Genomic DNA, 19,908 nt, shown 5'->3' with positions numbered 1-19,908 from the left:
ACCTCAGAGAAAACCAGTGTTGAGCTGCTGCAAGAGCTTTAGAAGCACAGCAGCTTGTGGTCAAAGAGTTCTCCTGTGTTCTGATTGGTGGATGATGATGATGATGAGTGGATAAAGACTAGAGCAATCAAATAGTGAGAGAGTGATCTGCTCACCTGGTTATGTTCGTGGATGTTTCGACGTGGAAAGCAGTTCGGAATGGAAATATTGATATTTTATTTGTTAACAACATACTTTTCGTACCTTAATTTCAGTAAATGTTATGAAATTAGAGAACTACGCCAACAGCAGTGCTGGCAGTGTCATTTGATTTGGATGGGAACTTCGGATTGTGAATCATTTGAGTCAGTTCGAGAGTTCGGAGCGGGTTCGCAGGGCCGGCCCTGACCAATTTGCTGCCCTAGGCAAGATTTTACCTGGCGCCCCATGCATCACAGCCCATTTCACCCTGTCATTGTGTTCATGATTTAGCATATGTGTGTGTGTGTATATATATATATATATATATATATATATACACACACACACACACACACACATTACAGCAGAACTGTTTCCAACACTCATAATAAATCATCATATTAGAATGATTTCTAAAGGATCATGTGATGGACTGGATGTCACATGTGACACTGAAGAATGGAGTAATGATGCATCACAGAAATAAATGATAATTTAAAGTATAATACATTTAAAACAAATTATTTTAAATTGTAATAATATATCACAATATTACATTTTTTCTGTATTTTTGATCAAATAAATGCAGGCTTGATGAGCAGAAGAAACTTCTTTCAAAAACATTAAAAATAGTAATGTTTCCAAACTTTTGGCCTGTACTGTATCCCCCCAAAACTGCACAACTGTAGAGTTAAACATTGAAAAAAAGTGATAATAAAAAATGCGTCTTAAAACTGACATGATTGTACAAAATCACAGTCTGGGGACTCAGAACTCAGAACAACTGCTAACATTAAGTTTAAGGTAAAAATAACTGCCATGGAATTATAGTATCTTACTCCTATGCATTTAATTGTTCTTTCACTACATCTCTTTACCTCTGTCTTTATCCTCTTCTCTTCTTTTTGGCACTGTATCTATCGCAGACTATGCTCATTTATAATGTGTCATGTAAATTCGGCCTTCCGTCACAATCAGGAAACTTTCACCGTGTCTAGAACTGGCGCGAGCTGCCAGGCCCGTTTCTACGAGCTGTGTGTTAACAAAAGCAGTGCTGTCTACATTGGATGCGGCGTCGGGCACGCTACACAACAAATTACCAACAACTGATCGTGCGCGCACTCTGTTTCTGACGCACTTCAAGCACTCGATGGGCGGGGGAAGATTGAAGAGCTGGACTTTTTTTTTTTTTTTTTTGCTTTATTTGGTAGTATTTCGAATTAATGGTTTAATTCGAAATACCTATTATATATATATATATAAATTAGAAATAGCCTATTATAAAAAAAAATATATATATGTAAAAAAAAAAAAAAAAAAAAAAAAAATTATTAATTCACTCCTTCACTCATTCTGGCGCCCCTATGGATGAGTGGCGCCCTTAGCATTTGCCTATACCGCCTATGCGCGGGCCGGCCCTGCGGGTTCGCCAATCATTTGAATCAGTTCGATAGTTCGTAGCGGGTTCGCGAATAATTTGAGTCAGTTTGGGGTTCGCTAATCATTTGAGTCAGTTTGGGAGTTGGTAGCGGGTTCGCGAATGATTTGAATCAGCTCAAGAGTTCGGAGCAGGTTCGCGAATCATTTGAGTGATTTTGGGAGTTCGGAGCGGGATCGGGTCATTTGAGTCATTTCGGGAGTTCGATCTGAGCGGGATCGCGAATCATTTGAGTCAGTTCGGGAGTTCGGCCGGGATAGTGGATCATTTGAATCAGTTTGGGAGTTCGGAGCATGAATCATTTGAGTCAGTTCGGGGTTTTGGAGCGGGTTCGCGAATCATTTGGGTCTGTTTGGGGATCGCGAATCATTTGAGTCAGTTCGGCAGTACGGAGCGGGTTCGCGAATTATTTGAGTCAGTTTGGGGATCGCGAATCATTTGAGTCTGTTCGGAAGTTCGGAGCAGGATCGCGAATCATTTGAATCAGTTAATTATAATGTTAATTACTGTGTGCCTTTAGCTTCAGCAGCAGGGACGCTTTTTTTTTTTTTTTTTACCCCAAAAACCATACTTTTACAGATTGTTATTTATTGTTGCTTTAATTAAACTGAAAATTCAAAAAAAATATATGAATTCATTTGAACACATTTGAACACATTTAAATTCGCAAACCTCTTCCACTTTTTATATTTACTTGAAGTACTTTAAATGAAATATTTTAATAAATAAGTATCACATGCGCATGTGATTTTAGTAAGCATTTAATTCTAATTGATGTTATTTAAAAATAATTTATTATTATTGTAATAAATGTAATAATTAATGACATATTTGAATTTGAATTGGTTGTATTTAATTCATTATTAGCTTTTCATTGCAGTTCCTTTATGAACCCCAGTTTGGGAAACCTTGATTTAATATTTAATTCACTTTAAGCTAATAACAGAGAATGAAATATATTTTCTTCCTCTGTGTTTTTTATCAATATATTACAAGATCTTTTCTTTATCTTTTTCAAATCAGTGGGATAAACGACTGTGATCAAAAGTATCTGATTTTATTACCTAAAATGTTAGTTTTCGTCATGTAATCTGGAATCAATAACATCCTATACATTTATATATAGTTTTACTAAAAGCAGAATCTAAGTTAGATCTAAGTTAGGTTAATAATAATAATAATAATTATATATATATATATATATATATATATATATATATATATATATATATATATATATATATATATATATATATATATATATATATATATATATATATAATAAACGTTGTGATTAAATGTTGTTGTTTTTTTTTAGTTAAAGTAATATAGAATGCTTTAATAATAATTAAAGCCAATGAACTATATATGAAGAATAACGGTGCGGTGCTATGGAAACGCGTGACCCTTCAACACTTCTTCCGGTTCACTGTTTTCAGAAGCCGGAGGTTTGACGCGGGAAACCGGAGAATAGAAGAGCCTGATCGCTGCAGTTATCGGTGTGTGTTCACATCAGATATCTTCGCCTCCGGGAAACACAACTATACATTCACAAAGTCCTTCTTCATTCAGTAAGTGCGTGCGAGCCGCGAAAGTGTGTATTGTTTACAGCTGAAGTGAAGTGAAGCCGGTTGAGTGAATCGCGTCCGCTCCACATGTGTGCGAACAGCTGCCAGGTCTCCGACTTAGCATTTCTAGCCCTAAACATACTGTTTAATGCGATATTTACAGCCAGTGATAAATAAAATGCTGTCTGTGTGAGTTAAGACGCTCACAGCCGCTGTTCTACAGTAATAGCATCCAGATGGACACGAGTAACTTACAGCTGTAAAGACTGTAAAGGGTTGCCAGATTCGTACAATGAATCCCGCACAAATTCTTAAGCAAAACTAATATGCGGTTCCACTTTCACAACTATAGATCTGGCGGGTAAAATAGACGTTTTATTAGAAGTTCCCCTGGTTAAATTCGCATTCTAATGTGGTCTAAATATTACGTTTTTGAAGTAGTGTTGACGTAACTCAATTCCGCTGGAAAACCGCAGACCTGGCAACCCTGGAGATGAGTACATAGAAGTGATTTGAAGTCTTCAAAGCGAGGAAAAGACTAATATAAATGATTTAATGTCGTCTGCGGATGAATTAAATTTTATTTCATGGCTGTGTATTTATATTTTTGTTTGTTCACAGAGATGGGAGACACTCTGGAGTTTAATAACATTCAAACGGAGCTAAAGGGATCATGGGTAAGTGATGCTGATATTTCAGGGTTTTTCTGCATATAGTGGATGCTGTGGAGTGGTACATGGCCGGTAAATGCTCTCCTCTCTTTGCTGTTCATGTTTGTTGTCAGAATGACGGCCGTCTGAGGTTCAGCAAGCAGTCGGTGGTCTATAAAAGCCATAAAACGGGGAAGGTGGACAGTATCTCGGCTCCGGAGCTGTCTGCGGCTCAGTGGCGTCGCGTCTGTCTCGGTCACGGGATCAAACTGGCCACCAGCGCCGGACACATCTACAGATACGACGGCTTCAGAGACACCGTGAGAACTGAGACATCACGGCTGCGGATCCATAAATGATGTTAGGCCTGGGCGATATGGCCAAAAATACTGAGATCGATATTCATCGCGTTATTCTTGTAGCGTTAATAGAGAAGGAAAGAGTTGACTAAATGAATGAAAAGATATTCCTTAAAAATACTAATTAATTTTATTTTATTTTACAATAGCAATATGTTTCTGTTATAATTTCTTCAAGTCAAACCAGACTTTTATTTTGAAGGGCTGTGTATCTAGTAGCTCATCGTTATTGACTTTTTATTGCGATCTCGACCTGATGGTGTTTATCGCCCAGCCCTCAATGTAATGCTTCCTTTCTGCTTCTGCTTAAGTGTTTTATTTTATTTCCCTGTGTCAGAGGAAGTGCAGTGTGTGTGTGTGTGTGTGTGTGTGTGAGATCAAGAGGTTTCAGGAATGCTTTTCTCCAGGGCTTAATCACTGGCCTCTAATAATGGATTTGCTGTGTGTGTGTGATGTCATTGTGTTTGGTGTTTATGGTTAAGCAGTGTAGCGTATCTCTGGAAGAATCTGGAGCATGTAACATCATTATTCCGTCCTCACATCAGGGAAAAAAGCCATGTTTTGAGGACGGTTGCGAGCCGTCTGTGTGATGTTAATGTGATCGTGAGGGACTCGCTGTCCAGTGCCAAGCTCGTTAGCACACACACACACACACACACACACACACACACACACCTGCTGGAGTGACATGTGGAAGTGATTGCGCAGCGCTGGATAAATAAACAGACTGATTGAGTGCGCTCCGGCCGGATTACACACACCTCCGCCGTCCCAGAAGGCCGAGCGCCGCTGCCAACTCTCTTTATTAATGACCCCACGACTGCAGGAGAGAGAGAGAGTCAGGGGAAGTGAGGCATTCATTCTGTTTATCTCTTCTGTCTCTCGCTCTCAGGATTTCGAGAAGATCTCGGCGTTTTTTAAAGCGAACTACAAGGTTGAGTTGGCGGAGAAGGACATGTGTGTGAAGGGCTGGAACTGGGGCACTGCCAAATTCTCAGGTACACACACGATATTAAAGTCCTGTCCCATACACATCCAGTTATTACGGCTGATAGACGATCGTTTTAAATGCTGCAAGTCAATTTTATAATGCACTTAATATAAATATATATTAAGTTTGAGATTTGCTGAAGGTTACATTTAACCATGTTATTTAATTAGTGTTTTTACAGACAGATATTACCAATATTGACTGACACAGAAATAAAACACTTGTATATTTCTTTATGCAACTCTTCTGTAGTTCATTGCATAAAAAAAAAAACTTATTTCTAAATTAACCTCATGCATTTAATAATAATAATAATAATAAAAAAGTTTAGGGATCATTAAACAAAAGTGAAAAAATGCATACAGATAAAAAATGTGAACAGATATTCACACAGAGAACAGCTGTATGAACCTGTAGTAATACTGTAGTAATAGTTTTTCTTCAGAATGAGTGTGTGACCGTGAGGAGATGTTTCAGTGGTGTTTCTGTGTGTGTTCAGGGTCTCTGCTGTCGTTTGATGTGAACGAAAGTCCTGTCTTCGAGATCCCGCTGGCCAGCGTATCCCAGTGTGCAACGGGAAAGAACGAGGTGACGGTGGAGTTTCATCAGAACGACGACGCAGAGGTGTCCCTCATGGAGGTCCGCTTCTATGTGCCTCCCAACACCGGAGACGACGGATCAGACCCTGTGGAGGTGTGTGTGTGTGTGTGTGTGCTGCTGCTGCTGGTTCTGATGATGATGATAATGAAGAAGTCTCTCTCTGCAGGCGTTTGCTCAGAATGTTCTCTCGAAGGCAGATGTCATCCAGGCCACCGGAGACGCTGTGTGCATCTTTAAAGAGCTTCAGTGTCTGACGCCGAGAGGAAGGTCAGTCTTCGTACAAGAATACACATCTTCAGCCAGTGTGGTTGATTCGTTAGAGCTAGTTCACCAAAATCGAATCGAATTGTGAAATATATGCAAAACCCAGCCCTACTGTAATATCAGAAGTTAAAATCAATACACAAAAAACTATTATATTCAATGCTGTTTATTTTCAGATACAATAGTCACTCTAGAATAAAAAGCATTTGTATTGAACTCGGTTGCAGTAATGAAGCGCCCTCTAGTGTATGTCCTGAGTGATGCACTGTATTGTGATCAGGGATGCAACGAAAATGCTTTGAAATCATTTATTTTCTTAAACAATATAAATCGACTTTGTAGGACTTTTAAATTTAACACTACTTTCAGTGATACTGAATTTAAAAACACAAGCCAATAAAATAACCACACTTTTATTGAAAGCGTAACAATAAAATTAACAAGAATATTAAATATCAGTATAATATTTGTGTTCTGTGCAATTTCTGACTAAATCAGATAATGTCTAATTCTACAAAGCTGTTGTTATCAGAGCATGCGAGCGTCATTTTCACTGTGGAGCCAAATAAATCAGAAACCGTATGTTTATTTCTAATATGAATACGAAAGCTTTGAGACACAGCATACATCTTGATAGTGTGTGTGTTTCAGGTATGATATCCGTATCTACCCCACCTTCCTCCACCTGCACGGGAAGACGTTTGACTATAAGATCCCTTACACCACCGTGCTTCGGCTCTTCCTGCTGCCGCACAAGGACCAGAGGCAGATGTTCTTCGTGGTGAGCTCTGTGTGATTCACTCCATCAAACTAAACCTGACGCACTCCAGTAATACATTTACCACTGGATCTGTGGCTCGGTCAGGCTGGAAACTTCATCTAAACTCATTTAATCAGTGAAAAGTCATATCATAATGATTGTGTTAATGATATGCAATCTGACATTACTTGATCACTTTACAAAAAAACACATCTTGAGAGTCTAAAAGCATTGACTGTGTGATGAACTCTATTAGAATGCATTTAAAATATCCCCTCAAAAAAATCCCTGTATGGGCTTTTTTTAATTATATAAAATGTATTATTATATAGTTATGTAAAATCACACAAAGAAAGAGTGCAATTTAATTATTGTGATTTTATACAGTAATCTATAGTTTTAATTTAGCAGTTAATATCGAGTGAGTTACATTTTATACACAATATTGTCTTTAATTTTCAGTTTTTTTCAACAAAATAGTTCTGATCAGAATATTTGTGTCTTTAAGCAAAACTTAAATGTTTCATTTCTGAATGAATCTGTTTTTGAACGAGTCAGTGATTTAATGAATCACTCATAAGGATGGTCAGTTGCTTTATTTGTAAATGACTCTGTTGTTTTAAAGGAATAGTTTGAAATGATTCAATTAATTAAGGGACTTGCTGCCACCTGCTGGTGGTTTAATGTCATTTATCCATACCAGCACAAAAACAAACTCTGCAAAATATAGTGTAATTATCTGAAAGAAATCCCAAAACACAGACTCTGATTGTTTTGTTTTGATAACTTTAGTGCATGTAGACATCCCTATTATGTGTCCTGTGCTAAATAATGCATAGGTGCTGCTGCCACCTGCTGGATAAATGCAGAATCATAGGATCTATCCATCAGTAAATCTCTACAGACGCTGCTTCAAGGTTTATCTTTGACTCTTGACCCAGTCTTGATGCTTCTGTTTCCAGATCAGTCTGGATCCGCCCATTAAACAGGGTCAGACGCGTTATCACTTCCTCATCCTCCTCTTCTCTAAAGATGAAGAGCTGAGTCTGTCTCTGAACATGAGCGAGTGAGTACGCTGGGCTTCCTCTGTCTCTCCGAGGTCCACCGGCGATCTGTGTCTGATCTGGATCTGTGTCTGTCTCTCTAGGGACGAGGTGGAGAAGCGATATGAAGGCAAGCTCAGTAAGAACATGTCCGGGTCGCTCTTCGAGATCGTCAGCAGGGTCATGAAGGCTCTGGTCAACAGGAAGATCACGGTGCCCGGAAACTTCCAGGGGTAAAACACACACACAGATGCCCTCTGTATAGAGATTAAACTCTGTACTGTACTGCATTGACTAGTTTATGGATAAATAAATGTGACACAAACAGCCAGCAGGTGGCAGCAAGTCCTGATCTTAATGAGTGATTCATTGGAATCATTCATTTAAAAGATTCGTTGAAACCGGATGAATCATTTAGAGACTAAGCAAGTGGGTGTCTTTACAAATGGATTATTGAATCATTGAATCAAAAGATTCGTTCAAAGCAGATGATTCATTTAGAAATGTGGCTAGTGTCTGTCTTTACGAATGGATTATTGAATCAAATGATACATTGAAAAAAAGATTCAGGAACGAATCACTGCAGTGTTGCTCTGAGATGCACAAATGATCCGCTTCAACTTTGATTGGAGATATTTTCATTGACGAAACAGAAAAAAAGACAATATTGTGTCCCAAATGTAATTTTTTTTTTGTTTAGGTAAATATTGCATACTCCTATTTATAAAAAATACTGTGGTTATAAATTGCTCATAATTCCCACCGCTAGTTCTGATGTTTATAATCAAGTTGAGCTGGTTTTGAAGGTTTTCCTCGTGTGTATGTGTCTGTGTGTCTCTGTCTCTGTCTGTGTGTGTGTGTCTCTGTCTCTGTCTGTGTGTGTGTGTGTGTGTGTGTCTCTCTGTGTGTGTGTGTGTGTGTGTGTGCGTGCAGTCACTCGGGCTCTCAGTGTATAACGTGTGCGTACAAGGCGAGCTCGGGGCTGCTGTATCCTCTGGAGCGAGGCTTCATCTACGTGCACAAGCCTCCGGTTCACCTGCGCTTCGAGGAGATCTCCTGCGTTAACTTCGCCAGAGGAACCACCACCACACGCTCCTTCGACTTCGAGATCGAGACCAAGCAGAACAACCAGTACACCTTCAGCAACATCGAGAGGTAAACCACAGACCGCAGCGTCCTTCACCTGACCAGTCTCAGATATAACGGAGAACATCTCTCTTCTGTCTCGTGTAGGGAAGAATACGGGAAACTCTTTGACTTTGTCAACGCCAAGAAGCTGAACATCAAGAACAGAGGAATCAAAGAGGTAATTCAAATGCATTATTAGAATTAATTATGGTTAGAAGTGAGGTTTTATCTTTCTCTCTCCCAAATGCACATGTGTTACGTGGACATTATTAATCGAGCTGCTTGTGTGTGCTAGGGCATGAAAGGAGCCGACGGCTACAGCGACTCTGATGAAGACCAGCATGATGCTTACCTGGAGCGGATGAAAGAAGAGGGCAAGATCCGGGAGGAGGGAGACGGCAGCGACGAATCCGAGGGAGACAGCGGTACTGACACACCACACAAAATATACAGGGCTCTTCTTGCTTTTATTAGTTAGGAAAATAATAAAAAGTTTTTAAAACTCTCTACAGAAAAATCTGTTTTTATAGATGCAGCGCATTTAAGACTCTAGTAAACATCCGCTGCTGTGATTGGCTAACAGTTTTGCATATTAAAAAGATACTTATTCTGAAAATAATGGGTCGTTTGGATTAAAAATGTGTAGATATTCCGTATATATCAAGCAGTCTGGTACAGACTATGCAGTAGTGGTAAAAACATGTTTATTCATTCTTATGTGTTGACCCATGTGTGAATCAGTGGGCGGAGCTAAAGCGGCAGTGATGTAGAAGTAGGTGTTGATGATCTTCTGCAGAGGTGGGGTTTTGTTACACTGTGATGTCATAATGTGACATTCCAAACTTGTACATCACTGCCTATTTAGCTCCGCCCACATATTTGATTTCTTGGCTCGTGAGCCCTTTAAGGAGGGGCTTAACCTTTCACAAAATGCTGCATGTTAAATTAAATATTGAGGTTTTTTTTTATTAATGTGTTTTTCGTTATATGGTGAAAATGTGATTTTCAAATATGGTTTATAGCACTCTAACAATAAAATTAATCATCACAACTAAAAATAATAAGAATTTCAGCAGGTGCCTAATCTCGAAAACATATTTTGTTTTGCTGTTATTTCACTAAATTCAAACAAATATATAAAGAAGATTATTTGTTTGTTTATATTTCTTATGATAGTACTATTTTGCTGTAAAAAACATCTAAAATATCTTATTCTTGTTTGTCAGTGTTTTTATAGCATCTCTTTTGGGATTAAACTGTAGTGGTTGAATCTCATTTTAAATGTAAAGCGCACAAGCCAAGCCTTTATTTACATTATTTACTTATTTGATTTTGATATTTTTTGGGATTTTCAAGTAATTTGACTTATTTCAATTTCACGAAGAAATTTGCTGCATTCAAAAAAGAGAAAATCATCATGAAATCAGTGTGAAATCATTGCATCGTGATGCAATCCTGCTTTTTCTACAAACATTGATTGAATCTGGCTTTATATGTGCTGATCATTAAAAACTATTAAGAAAGCTAAAGACATGCAGCTTGAGTCTCTAATGCTTTAAAGTGAAATCTCAGCTCTGTAGATAATATCCGTTATCTTCCTGTAGACGAGTCTTTCAACCCTGGAGAAGAGGATGAGGACGTCCCTGAAGAGTAAGAGACTGAAACCTTTCTTTCTTTCCCTTGCTCTGTATATGTGTGAGTGTCTCTGATGATATGAGGTTGTGTCCTCAGGTATGATAGCAACGCTTCAGTGAGCGACAGCGAGGCGGACGACGCAGACAGCGAGGATGAAGCCAAGAAGAAGAAGCCTGAAAAGAAGCCCAAGAAAGTGGTGAAGGAGAAGAAAGAGAGGAAACCACGGAAGGAGGTCGGACACATCTCATGCATCTCAGTATCTCATGAACGACAGCTTTGTTAACCCTCTCCTCGTCTCTCTGTGGCCAACAGAAGAAGGTGAAGGACCCCGGGGCCCCGAAGAGACCGATGAGCGCTTACATGCTGTGGCTGAACGGCAACCGAGAGCGAATCAAGAGCGAGAATCCTGGGATATCTGTCACCGAAATCTCCAAGAAGGCTGGAGAGATGTGGAAGCAGCTGAGCAAAGACCGCAAAGAGGTGAATTAAGATCAGCCTCCGTTAACTCTTCTTCAAAAACACACTGTGTGTTTCTCTGGCTATTGTCACATTGTGTGCACCGCAGCACTGAAGACTTTTATTAGCCACTTACTGAATTATCAGTCTGTGGCTGGTTTTATTGTGCTGCGCTGTGACTGGTTGATTTGATTCAGCAGTGCGTTCAGCTCAGTGTCTGTGTGTTTCTCAGGAATGGGACCGAAAAGCAGAAGAGGCCAAGAAACAATATGAGAAAGCCATGAAGGAGTACAGAGAGAGTGGAGGAGGAGCGACAGCAGCGTCTGTTACCAAGTGAGCACACACACACACACACACGTTTGTTTTTGTGTAAAGTGTGTTCATCCCATAGGTGTAATGGTTTTTATTCTGTAGAAACTGTATATTCTATGTCCCTTCACCAACCCTACACCTAACCCTAACCCTCACAGGAAACTTTGTGCATTTTAACTTTCTCAAAAAAACTCATTCTGTATGATTTATAAGTGTTTTGAAAAATGGGGACATGGGTTATGTCCTCATAAGTCACCCTCTCCTTGTAATACCTGTGTCATACCCATGTCATTATACAGAGTTGTGTCCTGATATGACACAAAAACATGCCCACACACACATGCACGCACGGATGCACGCACACACACGCACACACATGCACATGCGCACACACGTTATATGAGAACCGCTTTACATTTTAAAGCTTTTTTGTTCACTGTACTTTTATATAAAATTAACATTTGCACGTTGCTTAAAAGCAAGCGATACATCAAAGAAATAATCACCTGATTAATCCTACAATATTGTTAAAAGGTTTGGGGCAGCTTAACAATTTGGAAATATTATTAATATTTAAAACAACTGTTTTACATATGAATATATTTTAAAGTGTAATTTATTTCTGTTATGCACAGCTGTATTTTCAGCATCATTCCTCCAGTCTCCAGTGTCACTTACTGTCACTTACTGCTAAATATATATATATATTTTTAAATCACTGACCTCAAACTTTTGAACGTTAGTGTACGTTACGATGTTTCTCACCTGCAGCTTTATGTCGACATTCATTGCTTGTGCTTTCAGAGAAAAGAAAAAGAAAGGAGGAAAGGTGGAGGCCAAGAAGAAGAGTGGAGGAGAAAAGGAGAAGAAGAAGGAACCTGTAAACGAGAGCTTTAAGAGTAAAGAGTTCATCTCGAGCGAGGAGAGCTCGTCTGAATCTGATCGGGACAGAGGCAGCAAACGCAAGGTGTGTGACTGTGTGTGTGTGTGTGTGTGTTCTGGGCTTCATCACAGTGATGTGTGTGTGCATCATTAACCTGCTTCATCTGTCACAGGCCTCTGAGGATGAGGAGGATGAGGACACACCCGCCAGCTCAGAGGAGTCCGGGTCCGACTGAAGATCACGGACCGCTCAGAGACATTTCCACATCTCAGGGTTCACCAGGAATAACTGAAGAGTACTCGGACCAAGACTTTCTACTTCAGTGCCTGCAAGCACTCAGACGGAGAACCTGGAAATATCACATTCTTCAATCCATCATCTGTGAAGCTCTCAGAACTGTTATTATATTTTTATTTTTTGGTAGATGGACATAATTCAGGGAAGTGTAGATAGAACTACCTGTAGAGGGTTTTGCCCTCTTTTTATTTTCAATTTTTTGCCTCTTTGTTTATTTTTTTCAAAATGGTAAAACTGCACTTCAGTAAATGTTTGCTTATTTTCAGTAGATGACATGTTTTGTACTTTAAACGATCAAAATGTTCACTGTTTTGCAATAAAAGGTCAGTGAGTGATTCAGTGCCTGTGTTTGTGTGTGTGATGGTCATGTGACGTCCTGACCGACGATACATGAGTGTGTTTAGATGATTAAGTGTGTTAGAAGACAGCAATCGGTGAGGAAGTGATGATGTCACAAGTTAAGTTTAGCTTCATTCTCAGAACAGAAGTGAATGGTGAATCTGTTAAAGCTGTTCAATCAGAGATGTGAAATTGTATGGCAAGCTGTTTTCACATTTAGTCTTTAAAGGTGCCATCTGTAATGTTTGGCAAAAAAAATCAAGTCATACTCCACATTCCATACCAGATGGGGGCAGTATGCCTCAATAAAGTGAATTGGTCTACTTTAGAGTAACAAACAGGAAACGGCATAGTCTCTATGCTCCGCCCCTACTTTCACAACAACACTACAGCCATAGCTGAAGCCTAACTGTGCGTTCACACCACCGGCGTCTAGAGCGTCAAAAATCGCTCTTGCCGCTCTGCTCACGACGCTGCAGAAAGATTTGTGAGCGCTCAGACGCTCTAACGTAGATCGAATGCTTATTTTGTATTTAAAGCGGCCGCAAAGCAAACAAGCTTGTTCATCTCGTGCAGACTAACCACAAGGAGTTATAACCTCATTAAATCTTGTTGTGGACGAAATATTAGGATCCTTTACTTAAAATGAACAATCTCAGACACCTTGGTCCACGTATCACTTTTAATTTATATCATAGATTAATACAAACACTAAACAGCAATAATCAACCTGTCCTTTATTCTGCTTGAGAACTAATGTGCCAACTCTCAAGCATTCAGCGTGAGACACACGCAGTTGACTCTTTTCACACGCTTTCACGCCACACATCAATTTTTTCACGCACAGAAAAACCACGAAGCAAAGAGGACACGGAGACCAACAGACTAGACAGAGCAGGTTAGTTATGATACATAGGGCTGTGCAAAAAATCGAATGCGATTTCCATGCACCTCTCATCAGTAAAGACGCTCCTGTAATTAGAAGTATATCTCCAGCATGTGCGTTCAGATCAGGGTTGCCAGGTTTTCACAACAAATCCTGCCCAGTTGCTTCTTAAAACTAGTCCAAAACTAGCCCAATCGCGTTTTCGGGAGGTTCCCTGATAAAAATTGCTTCCCGGGGTTAAAATATAAATTTTTGGGAAGGGTTTCCCTGGTAAAATTAGCATTTTAAGGGGCTAAATATCACGTTTTTGGTATTGGGATTGCTTCAAACCGCGGACATGAAAAACAACCGCAGACTTGGCAACACTGGTTCAGGTGGAGCGGCAGTTACTGCACAGAGCCTTAGTCTACCGACAACTAACACAAAATCGCTTTCAAAATCGACAAAGAATCGCCTGCGATTTTAACATCGATGTTGCGTAGATTGTCAGTGAATTACGGCTCTGTGTAGTAAATGCCAACCAGTGTTGCCAAGTCTGTGGTGGTTGTTTTTCATGTCCGCTGGTCACAGTGATATTTAGCCCTTAAAATGCGAATTATACCAAGGCAACCCTGCTAAAAAAACCTATATTTTAACCCCGGGAAGCAATGTTTTACCGGGGAACCTTCTGGAAGCGAGATTGGGCTAGTTTTGAGAAGAAACTGGGCAGGATTTGTTGTGAAAACCTGGCAATCCTGATCTGAACACACGTGGTGGAGATATACTCCTAATTACAGGAGCGTCTTTACTGATGAGATGTACATGAGTAAAGACATGCACAGCCCTATATAATAAAATGAGTAACGTTAAGTTATAGCTAGCTAATTATCAAACGCAGCTACGGTTAGCCATCGCTAACATTAGCATGTTTATCGAACAGCCTTCGATACATTTCTATGTTATAACTTCCCGAAAACAAATACACAAACATATAAAACAAACTTCTAGCGAAATACTAACAGCATCTAACTTGCAAGTTCGGAGTCGAACCTCATTTCTTTCAGGTCCATCAGTTGTCTCCAGCGATTAAAAGCAATGCCGATGTTTACTCTGGTATTCTTATCGGATTTGATTTGTGATTCCGAGCGCAGTTGTTTCCCTGTAGCGGGTGTTGGTCTCTTGCCAAGGGCTTCAGCTATCCTTCCGCTCTTTTCCCTGAACTGAAAGTAGTGTGCTGTACTTTCCACACGATTGACATCAGGTTCAAGTACACGCCCACAAGCCGTGCGAGTTATTCGTGTATTGCAGGTTGGCTGGTGGATATGTTGCCCCGCATACCGCCTCCCATGGCCGAAACTGGTATTACAACACCTGTCGGGCCGGGGCTAGTAATGCTAATGCTAATTAAGGTTGATATCTCTGCAGCACTATAACTTGACATTTTTTTAATGACATCATCGCCCTTATTTCTTCTCATTCTTTTGATGCGTGTAGGTCATGTTATGGATATTTTTACCTCAATTTCTGCATATGGCACCTTTAAAACACGCTAGTATCGTGTATCTACTCCGTTAGGTAATATTACTTACTAGTGCTTTTTTAGGTACTAGTACCAATTTAAAAGACTTGAAGAATAGTATGTTTGCATGATTAATGCATTATTGCATCCTTAGAACATTATGTGAATAGAGAACTTAAGCGTAATTAAAGAGATATTTAGGATTTATAAATTAAAGGACAATATATCTAATGAGGACTTGGATTTTACTCTCTTTATTTTTTTTATAGATATTTGAAGTGTTTAATGAAATCACCAAACCCAAACATAACCATTTTAAAGTGAATATAGAAGGATATAAAACATCATAGACTGAAATGTAAAGGGAGAAAAAAAAGTGGGATTTTAGTAACAATATAGCATTTAAAAGATACATGTTATTAATTTTAATACAGTTAATACCGTATAAGCCAGGTGGGGCAATGTTTATGGTGAAGTATAAATCTTTTAAATTACCATAAAACATGATTTACATGCTAACATTAATAGTTTATGAAATACTAATGATGATGCCAGGATTAAGTTATTTAGAATAAATACACATGAAAAGGCACATATATAGGCAAAAATAAACAATTCTTTAGCCAAACTTTGTACAAAGATGATTCTCACCTGTTAAGATAAAACAAGATGATTTGGTATTTGATGCTATTGTGTGCTTTATAGAATATATGTGTAAAATGTCCATAAATTGGTTTTCCCATTCCATACAATGCATCTATAGATTGTATCTAATTTACATAATAATGTGTTCTTGTGGCAAAACAAAGTGAAAAAGCAGTATAATAAGAGTAATAGCTTGGCGTAAGAATATCTCATATGAATAATGATCTATAATTTCTTGTATTTCCCCAAAATGCCTGATTAACAGCCGTTTGTCCTCTATAGAAGACGTGTATGAAAATTATTCACCGTTTCATTTCAAAAAGTCCAATTTGAAACCCCTTAACATTTTTCTGAGATGCTTATTTTATGACAAACAATTGAACAATTATCCAGATTAAATTATAATTACAAAACATTAACATATTTTACTGAGAATGCTAAATATGATCATTCTGTCAACATCAGTCATATTTAAGATATTTTTAAATCCCTAAAATATATTTTATCCCTAAAATATAATGTCCTCTAGAGAGTCTGTGAAAGACTGCATTTTAAGGCATTACTGAGATACTATTGTAGTTTAATTCATATTTTGAATTGGTTTTATTTATGCATTTTCAGTTTTCATTTTATTTATTTATTTTTGTCATTTTTATTATAATTTCTGTTTGTTTGTTAAATAATGTGTGTATAGGGCTGTGAATCTTTGGGTAGGCAGCGTTTTGATTTGATTCAGTTCACAATTCATATAGTTTTCGATTTGACTCAAGAACGGTTTTTTCACAGGATTATTTAAATGCTTCCCCTAAATTCTTTTAAATGATTAATCAGGGAGCAGATTACACAGCAGCCTGGTTAGAGAACCATAGGTTTGAAAAATCTGAAATAAAAAACCTTTTGTCCATTGTTAGATGCTAGTTTAATGATGCTATGGCATGCCATTGCATACGTAAAAATGTAAGTAAGCAGTCTCGAGCGTTAACAGTGGAGCGTGATAGATGTGAGACACAAACAATGTTCAAGGTCTCCATTAATTAGTGCGTGTAGTAATTGAATGTCTATATATTTTAAAAGCATTGAATCACTATAGAAATCACGATTCATTTCGATTCTTAGCATTTTAAATCGATTACTGTCCGAGATCGGCAATTCACAAATCAAAAGTCATGTTTCAAGATCGATGCATGTGCATCGTCAGAGTTTGTAATCGTTTGTTATCGTAATCCTTATGATAACAGTTTTTTTTAGCTGCTTTTTCCTGTATATTTGTCTTACAGTGCAGCTCATTTTGATCCCCATATTTTTGTTTCAGTGGTTTAATGTGAAGAATTCTTATAAAAGATCCTAGTTGATCTCGTGGTCAGTTTCCCAGTGGGGTAATCATGATTTCGTGTCAGGTCTTGTGGTTTAGATTTGGGTAGAAGACACGGAAATCATGACGGATGTTTTTTTGAGTACAGGTTTGTTAGTCAGCAGTGGGTTTATTCTCACCACAGACTGTTTTTCCTTCAAGTCGATGCATGTTGAGAGCATAGACTATATATATATATATATATATATATTGCAAATATGTTGCAAATATATCTTACTATCGACAAGTAAATCAGTGACCAGTGACCATGATTCTCAGCTGCGTGTTGATTGTGAGCTGATGTGTGTGGATTGCACAAGACTAAAAGGGCATAATAAAAGTCTCAAAATTCAAACGAATCAAATAGAATTGACTCAGATGAGATGTCAATAATCGTGTGTTACTCGACCCACAAATGCACTCCTTCCTTGTTGCATCACATTCATGCAGTTCTGAATTTCACAGACACAAGTTGACAGACATTTGGTTGAGGATATGGATGGTAAGATAGATTTGAAACATTTAACAAGTTCATGGAAAACATTTCAATCTGTAGATTAAGAGCTAATAGTAGCTGAGGCTGTGTGGGAGGACCAGAGCGCACTGATAAGGGGACGATCTTATCTCTGTATGTGTGTTTGTGTTTTCGTGTGTGTTTGTGTGTTCGTGCGTGTTTCTTGCGTCAGCTGAAGCTGCTGAAGAAAAGGGAAGAAAACTATTGAGAAAGAGTTTCAGTCTATGAAAACCGCATTCAGGGGTTCATTTAGCATTCATTTTATTTTAAATTAGTTCTCATGCTTTTTTTTTTGTCATTTTTTATATTTATTATTTTTATTTCCATTTTAGCTATTTTAGTACACGTTAAAGCAAATGAAAAAGTTACATTTTACCCCAGCAGCTAGCTGAAATAAAACATTTTTTATTTTATTCAGAATGTTTGAAATTATTTTATTTATTAATTATTAATTACATTTTAATTTCAGTTAGTAATTGTGTTGTGCATTTCTCATCAATTTTTACTATTTTACAAAAAAGAAATTAGACGGTTTAGTAGACAATTTTTAATTATGTCTACTTTTTATTAATTTTCAGTTTTAGTTAAACTAAATGGAAATGAGAAGTTGATTTGGCAACTAGCTGAAATAAAATAAGTTTAAGTTTGTAATATTTTGTTTTATTTCAGTTAAAATGAATAATCCTCATTGATTGCAGGCATGAAATAGCAAGAGCTGCTGACGCTGATGACACTGAGGTCAGTCTGTTGTGCCACAACATTAAGACGAAAGGTGAAAGAACAGAAGTAATAATATGAATCTGTCTCAAACATATTCAGACGCCGAATTCCCTTGCTAAATGCCTGATTTAGCTCTGTAAAGGTCATTGCAAAAAAAGTCTCAGAAAAGTGAAGTTGATCTAAGAAAAGCTCCAGCAGGGGTGGAGCAACTTTCTAAATTTCTGATGTTATGCAATCACTATTTAAAATAACACTTTAAGTGCCAATGCATTTTTTATAACTCCCTGGGAAGATTTAAATTATCACACCGTGCTATATGAGGTTGTGTTTTTTCACACATGTGGTTTAGCACAGAAAAACAGAACATCTCAAGAGGAACCAAAAGTGTGAGAGGAATATGAAAGTGGTTTACCACAGTTTTCTCCATCAGTCTGTAGAGCACCAATCAAGTTAATATTAGCACCTGTTCTGGATGGTGGCAGATTATAAAACAGGAACTGAGATCACAACTGCTGCCCTTCCTTTTCACAGCCAAAACTTCAAAAATATTCTCTGCACATATGGCCTTTTATTTTCTATTATATTTGGTCACGTGTATACAGTAAGTGCCCTTTTTACTGAGAAAAAGCAAAGAATCCTCTTATTTTTCATTTGTGGACTGATCAAACTGCGCAAACCTTTACTAACAAAGAACTGAGAACATAAATGTAGTGGAAAAGCTGAAAATATCAGGGGATTTTCAGATTATCACAAGTCATGGAAACATCTAACATTTAAATATAACTATGTGCAAAGTAAACCGTCCATGTTTGTCTTGTTGGAAATAAAATAATTGCAAATAAATAATCTCTTAAGGCAAGACACCACAAGTAAGTTTTGAGATTGGGAGCTATTTGGATAGATTTCAGACTAGTGAAAAAACATCCAAAATATATATTTAAGTGTTTACTTTATTGGAGTTTATATATTTGAACCTGTAGTTTTTCATTACAACACATACCTTTAAAGTTTTTTCTCTCCACTTCAGCAGTACTTACATTCACCAAACTTAACAGTTTTATTGTTCTCTGAGTTAGAAAGGCTTTTACTGAGGGAGTTGTTCATACGTCATTCACACTGATTTATAGACTAAATTATTCCTAAAAAGAATGCATGAGTGCATATTTATTTAGATAATGCATCATAACATTTCAAAATGCTTGATACAATAAAATGTTTGCAGTCCTTACATATTTTAAGTTTTTTACCCTATTGTCCTGGGGTGTCTTAACTCAAATTATTGTCAATTTCATTAACGAAGGTCGAAAAATGTTCATTTACAAGCGTTTTTTCCATGACGCGACGATGACAAGACGACATTAAGGTGAATAAACCATAACTAAGACTTTATC

General features: G+C 37.9%; 2 protein-coding genes across 2 annotated transcripts in view; both read left to right on the top strand.

Annotated features, from left to right (window-relative positions):
• The window catches only part of LOC113058065 (WD repeat-containing protein 1-like), a 282,582-nt gene that overhangs the window by 204,287 nt on the left and 58,387 nt on the right, over nucleotides 1–19,908 (top strand). The window lies entirely within an intron of this gene.
• On the top strand, nucleotides 3,033–12,904 carry LOC113058059 (FACT complex subunit SSRP1-like). Its single transcript, XM_026225728.1, has 18 exons — nucleotides 3,033–3,189; nucleotides 3,808–3,863; nucleotides 3,971–4,156; nucleotides 5,088–5,193; nucleotides 5,686–5,879; nucleotides 5,953–6,053; nucleotides 6,702–6,831; nucleotides 7,773–7,876; nucleotides 7,958–8,086; nucleotides 8,787–9,008; nucleotides 9,087–9,159; nucleotides 9,277–9,406; nucleotides 10,586–10,631; nucleotides 10,713–10,848; nucleotides 10,929–11,096; nucleotides 11,305–11,405; nucleotides 12,189–12,351; nucleotides 12,440–12,904. Exons 2-18 carry the CDS (start codon nucleotides 3,810–3,812, stop codon nucleotides 12,500–12,502), a joined length of 2,106 nt encoding a protein of 701 aa, XP_026081513.1. The 5' UTR covers nucleotides 3,033–3,189; nucleotides 3,808–3,809; the 3' UTR covers nucleotides 12,503–12,904.

This window comes from Carassius auratus, chromosome 39 (genome assembly GCF_003368295.1).
Source record: "Carassius auratus strain Wakin chromosome 39, ASM336829v1, whole genome shotgun sequence".
Taxonomy (NCBI): Eukaryota; Metazoa; Chordata; class Actinopteri; order Cypriniformes; family Cyprinidae; genus Carassius; species Carassius auratus.
This window is presented reverse-complemented; position numbering and strand designations above follow the sequence as displayed.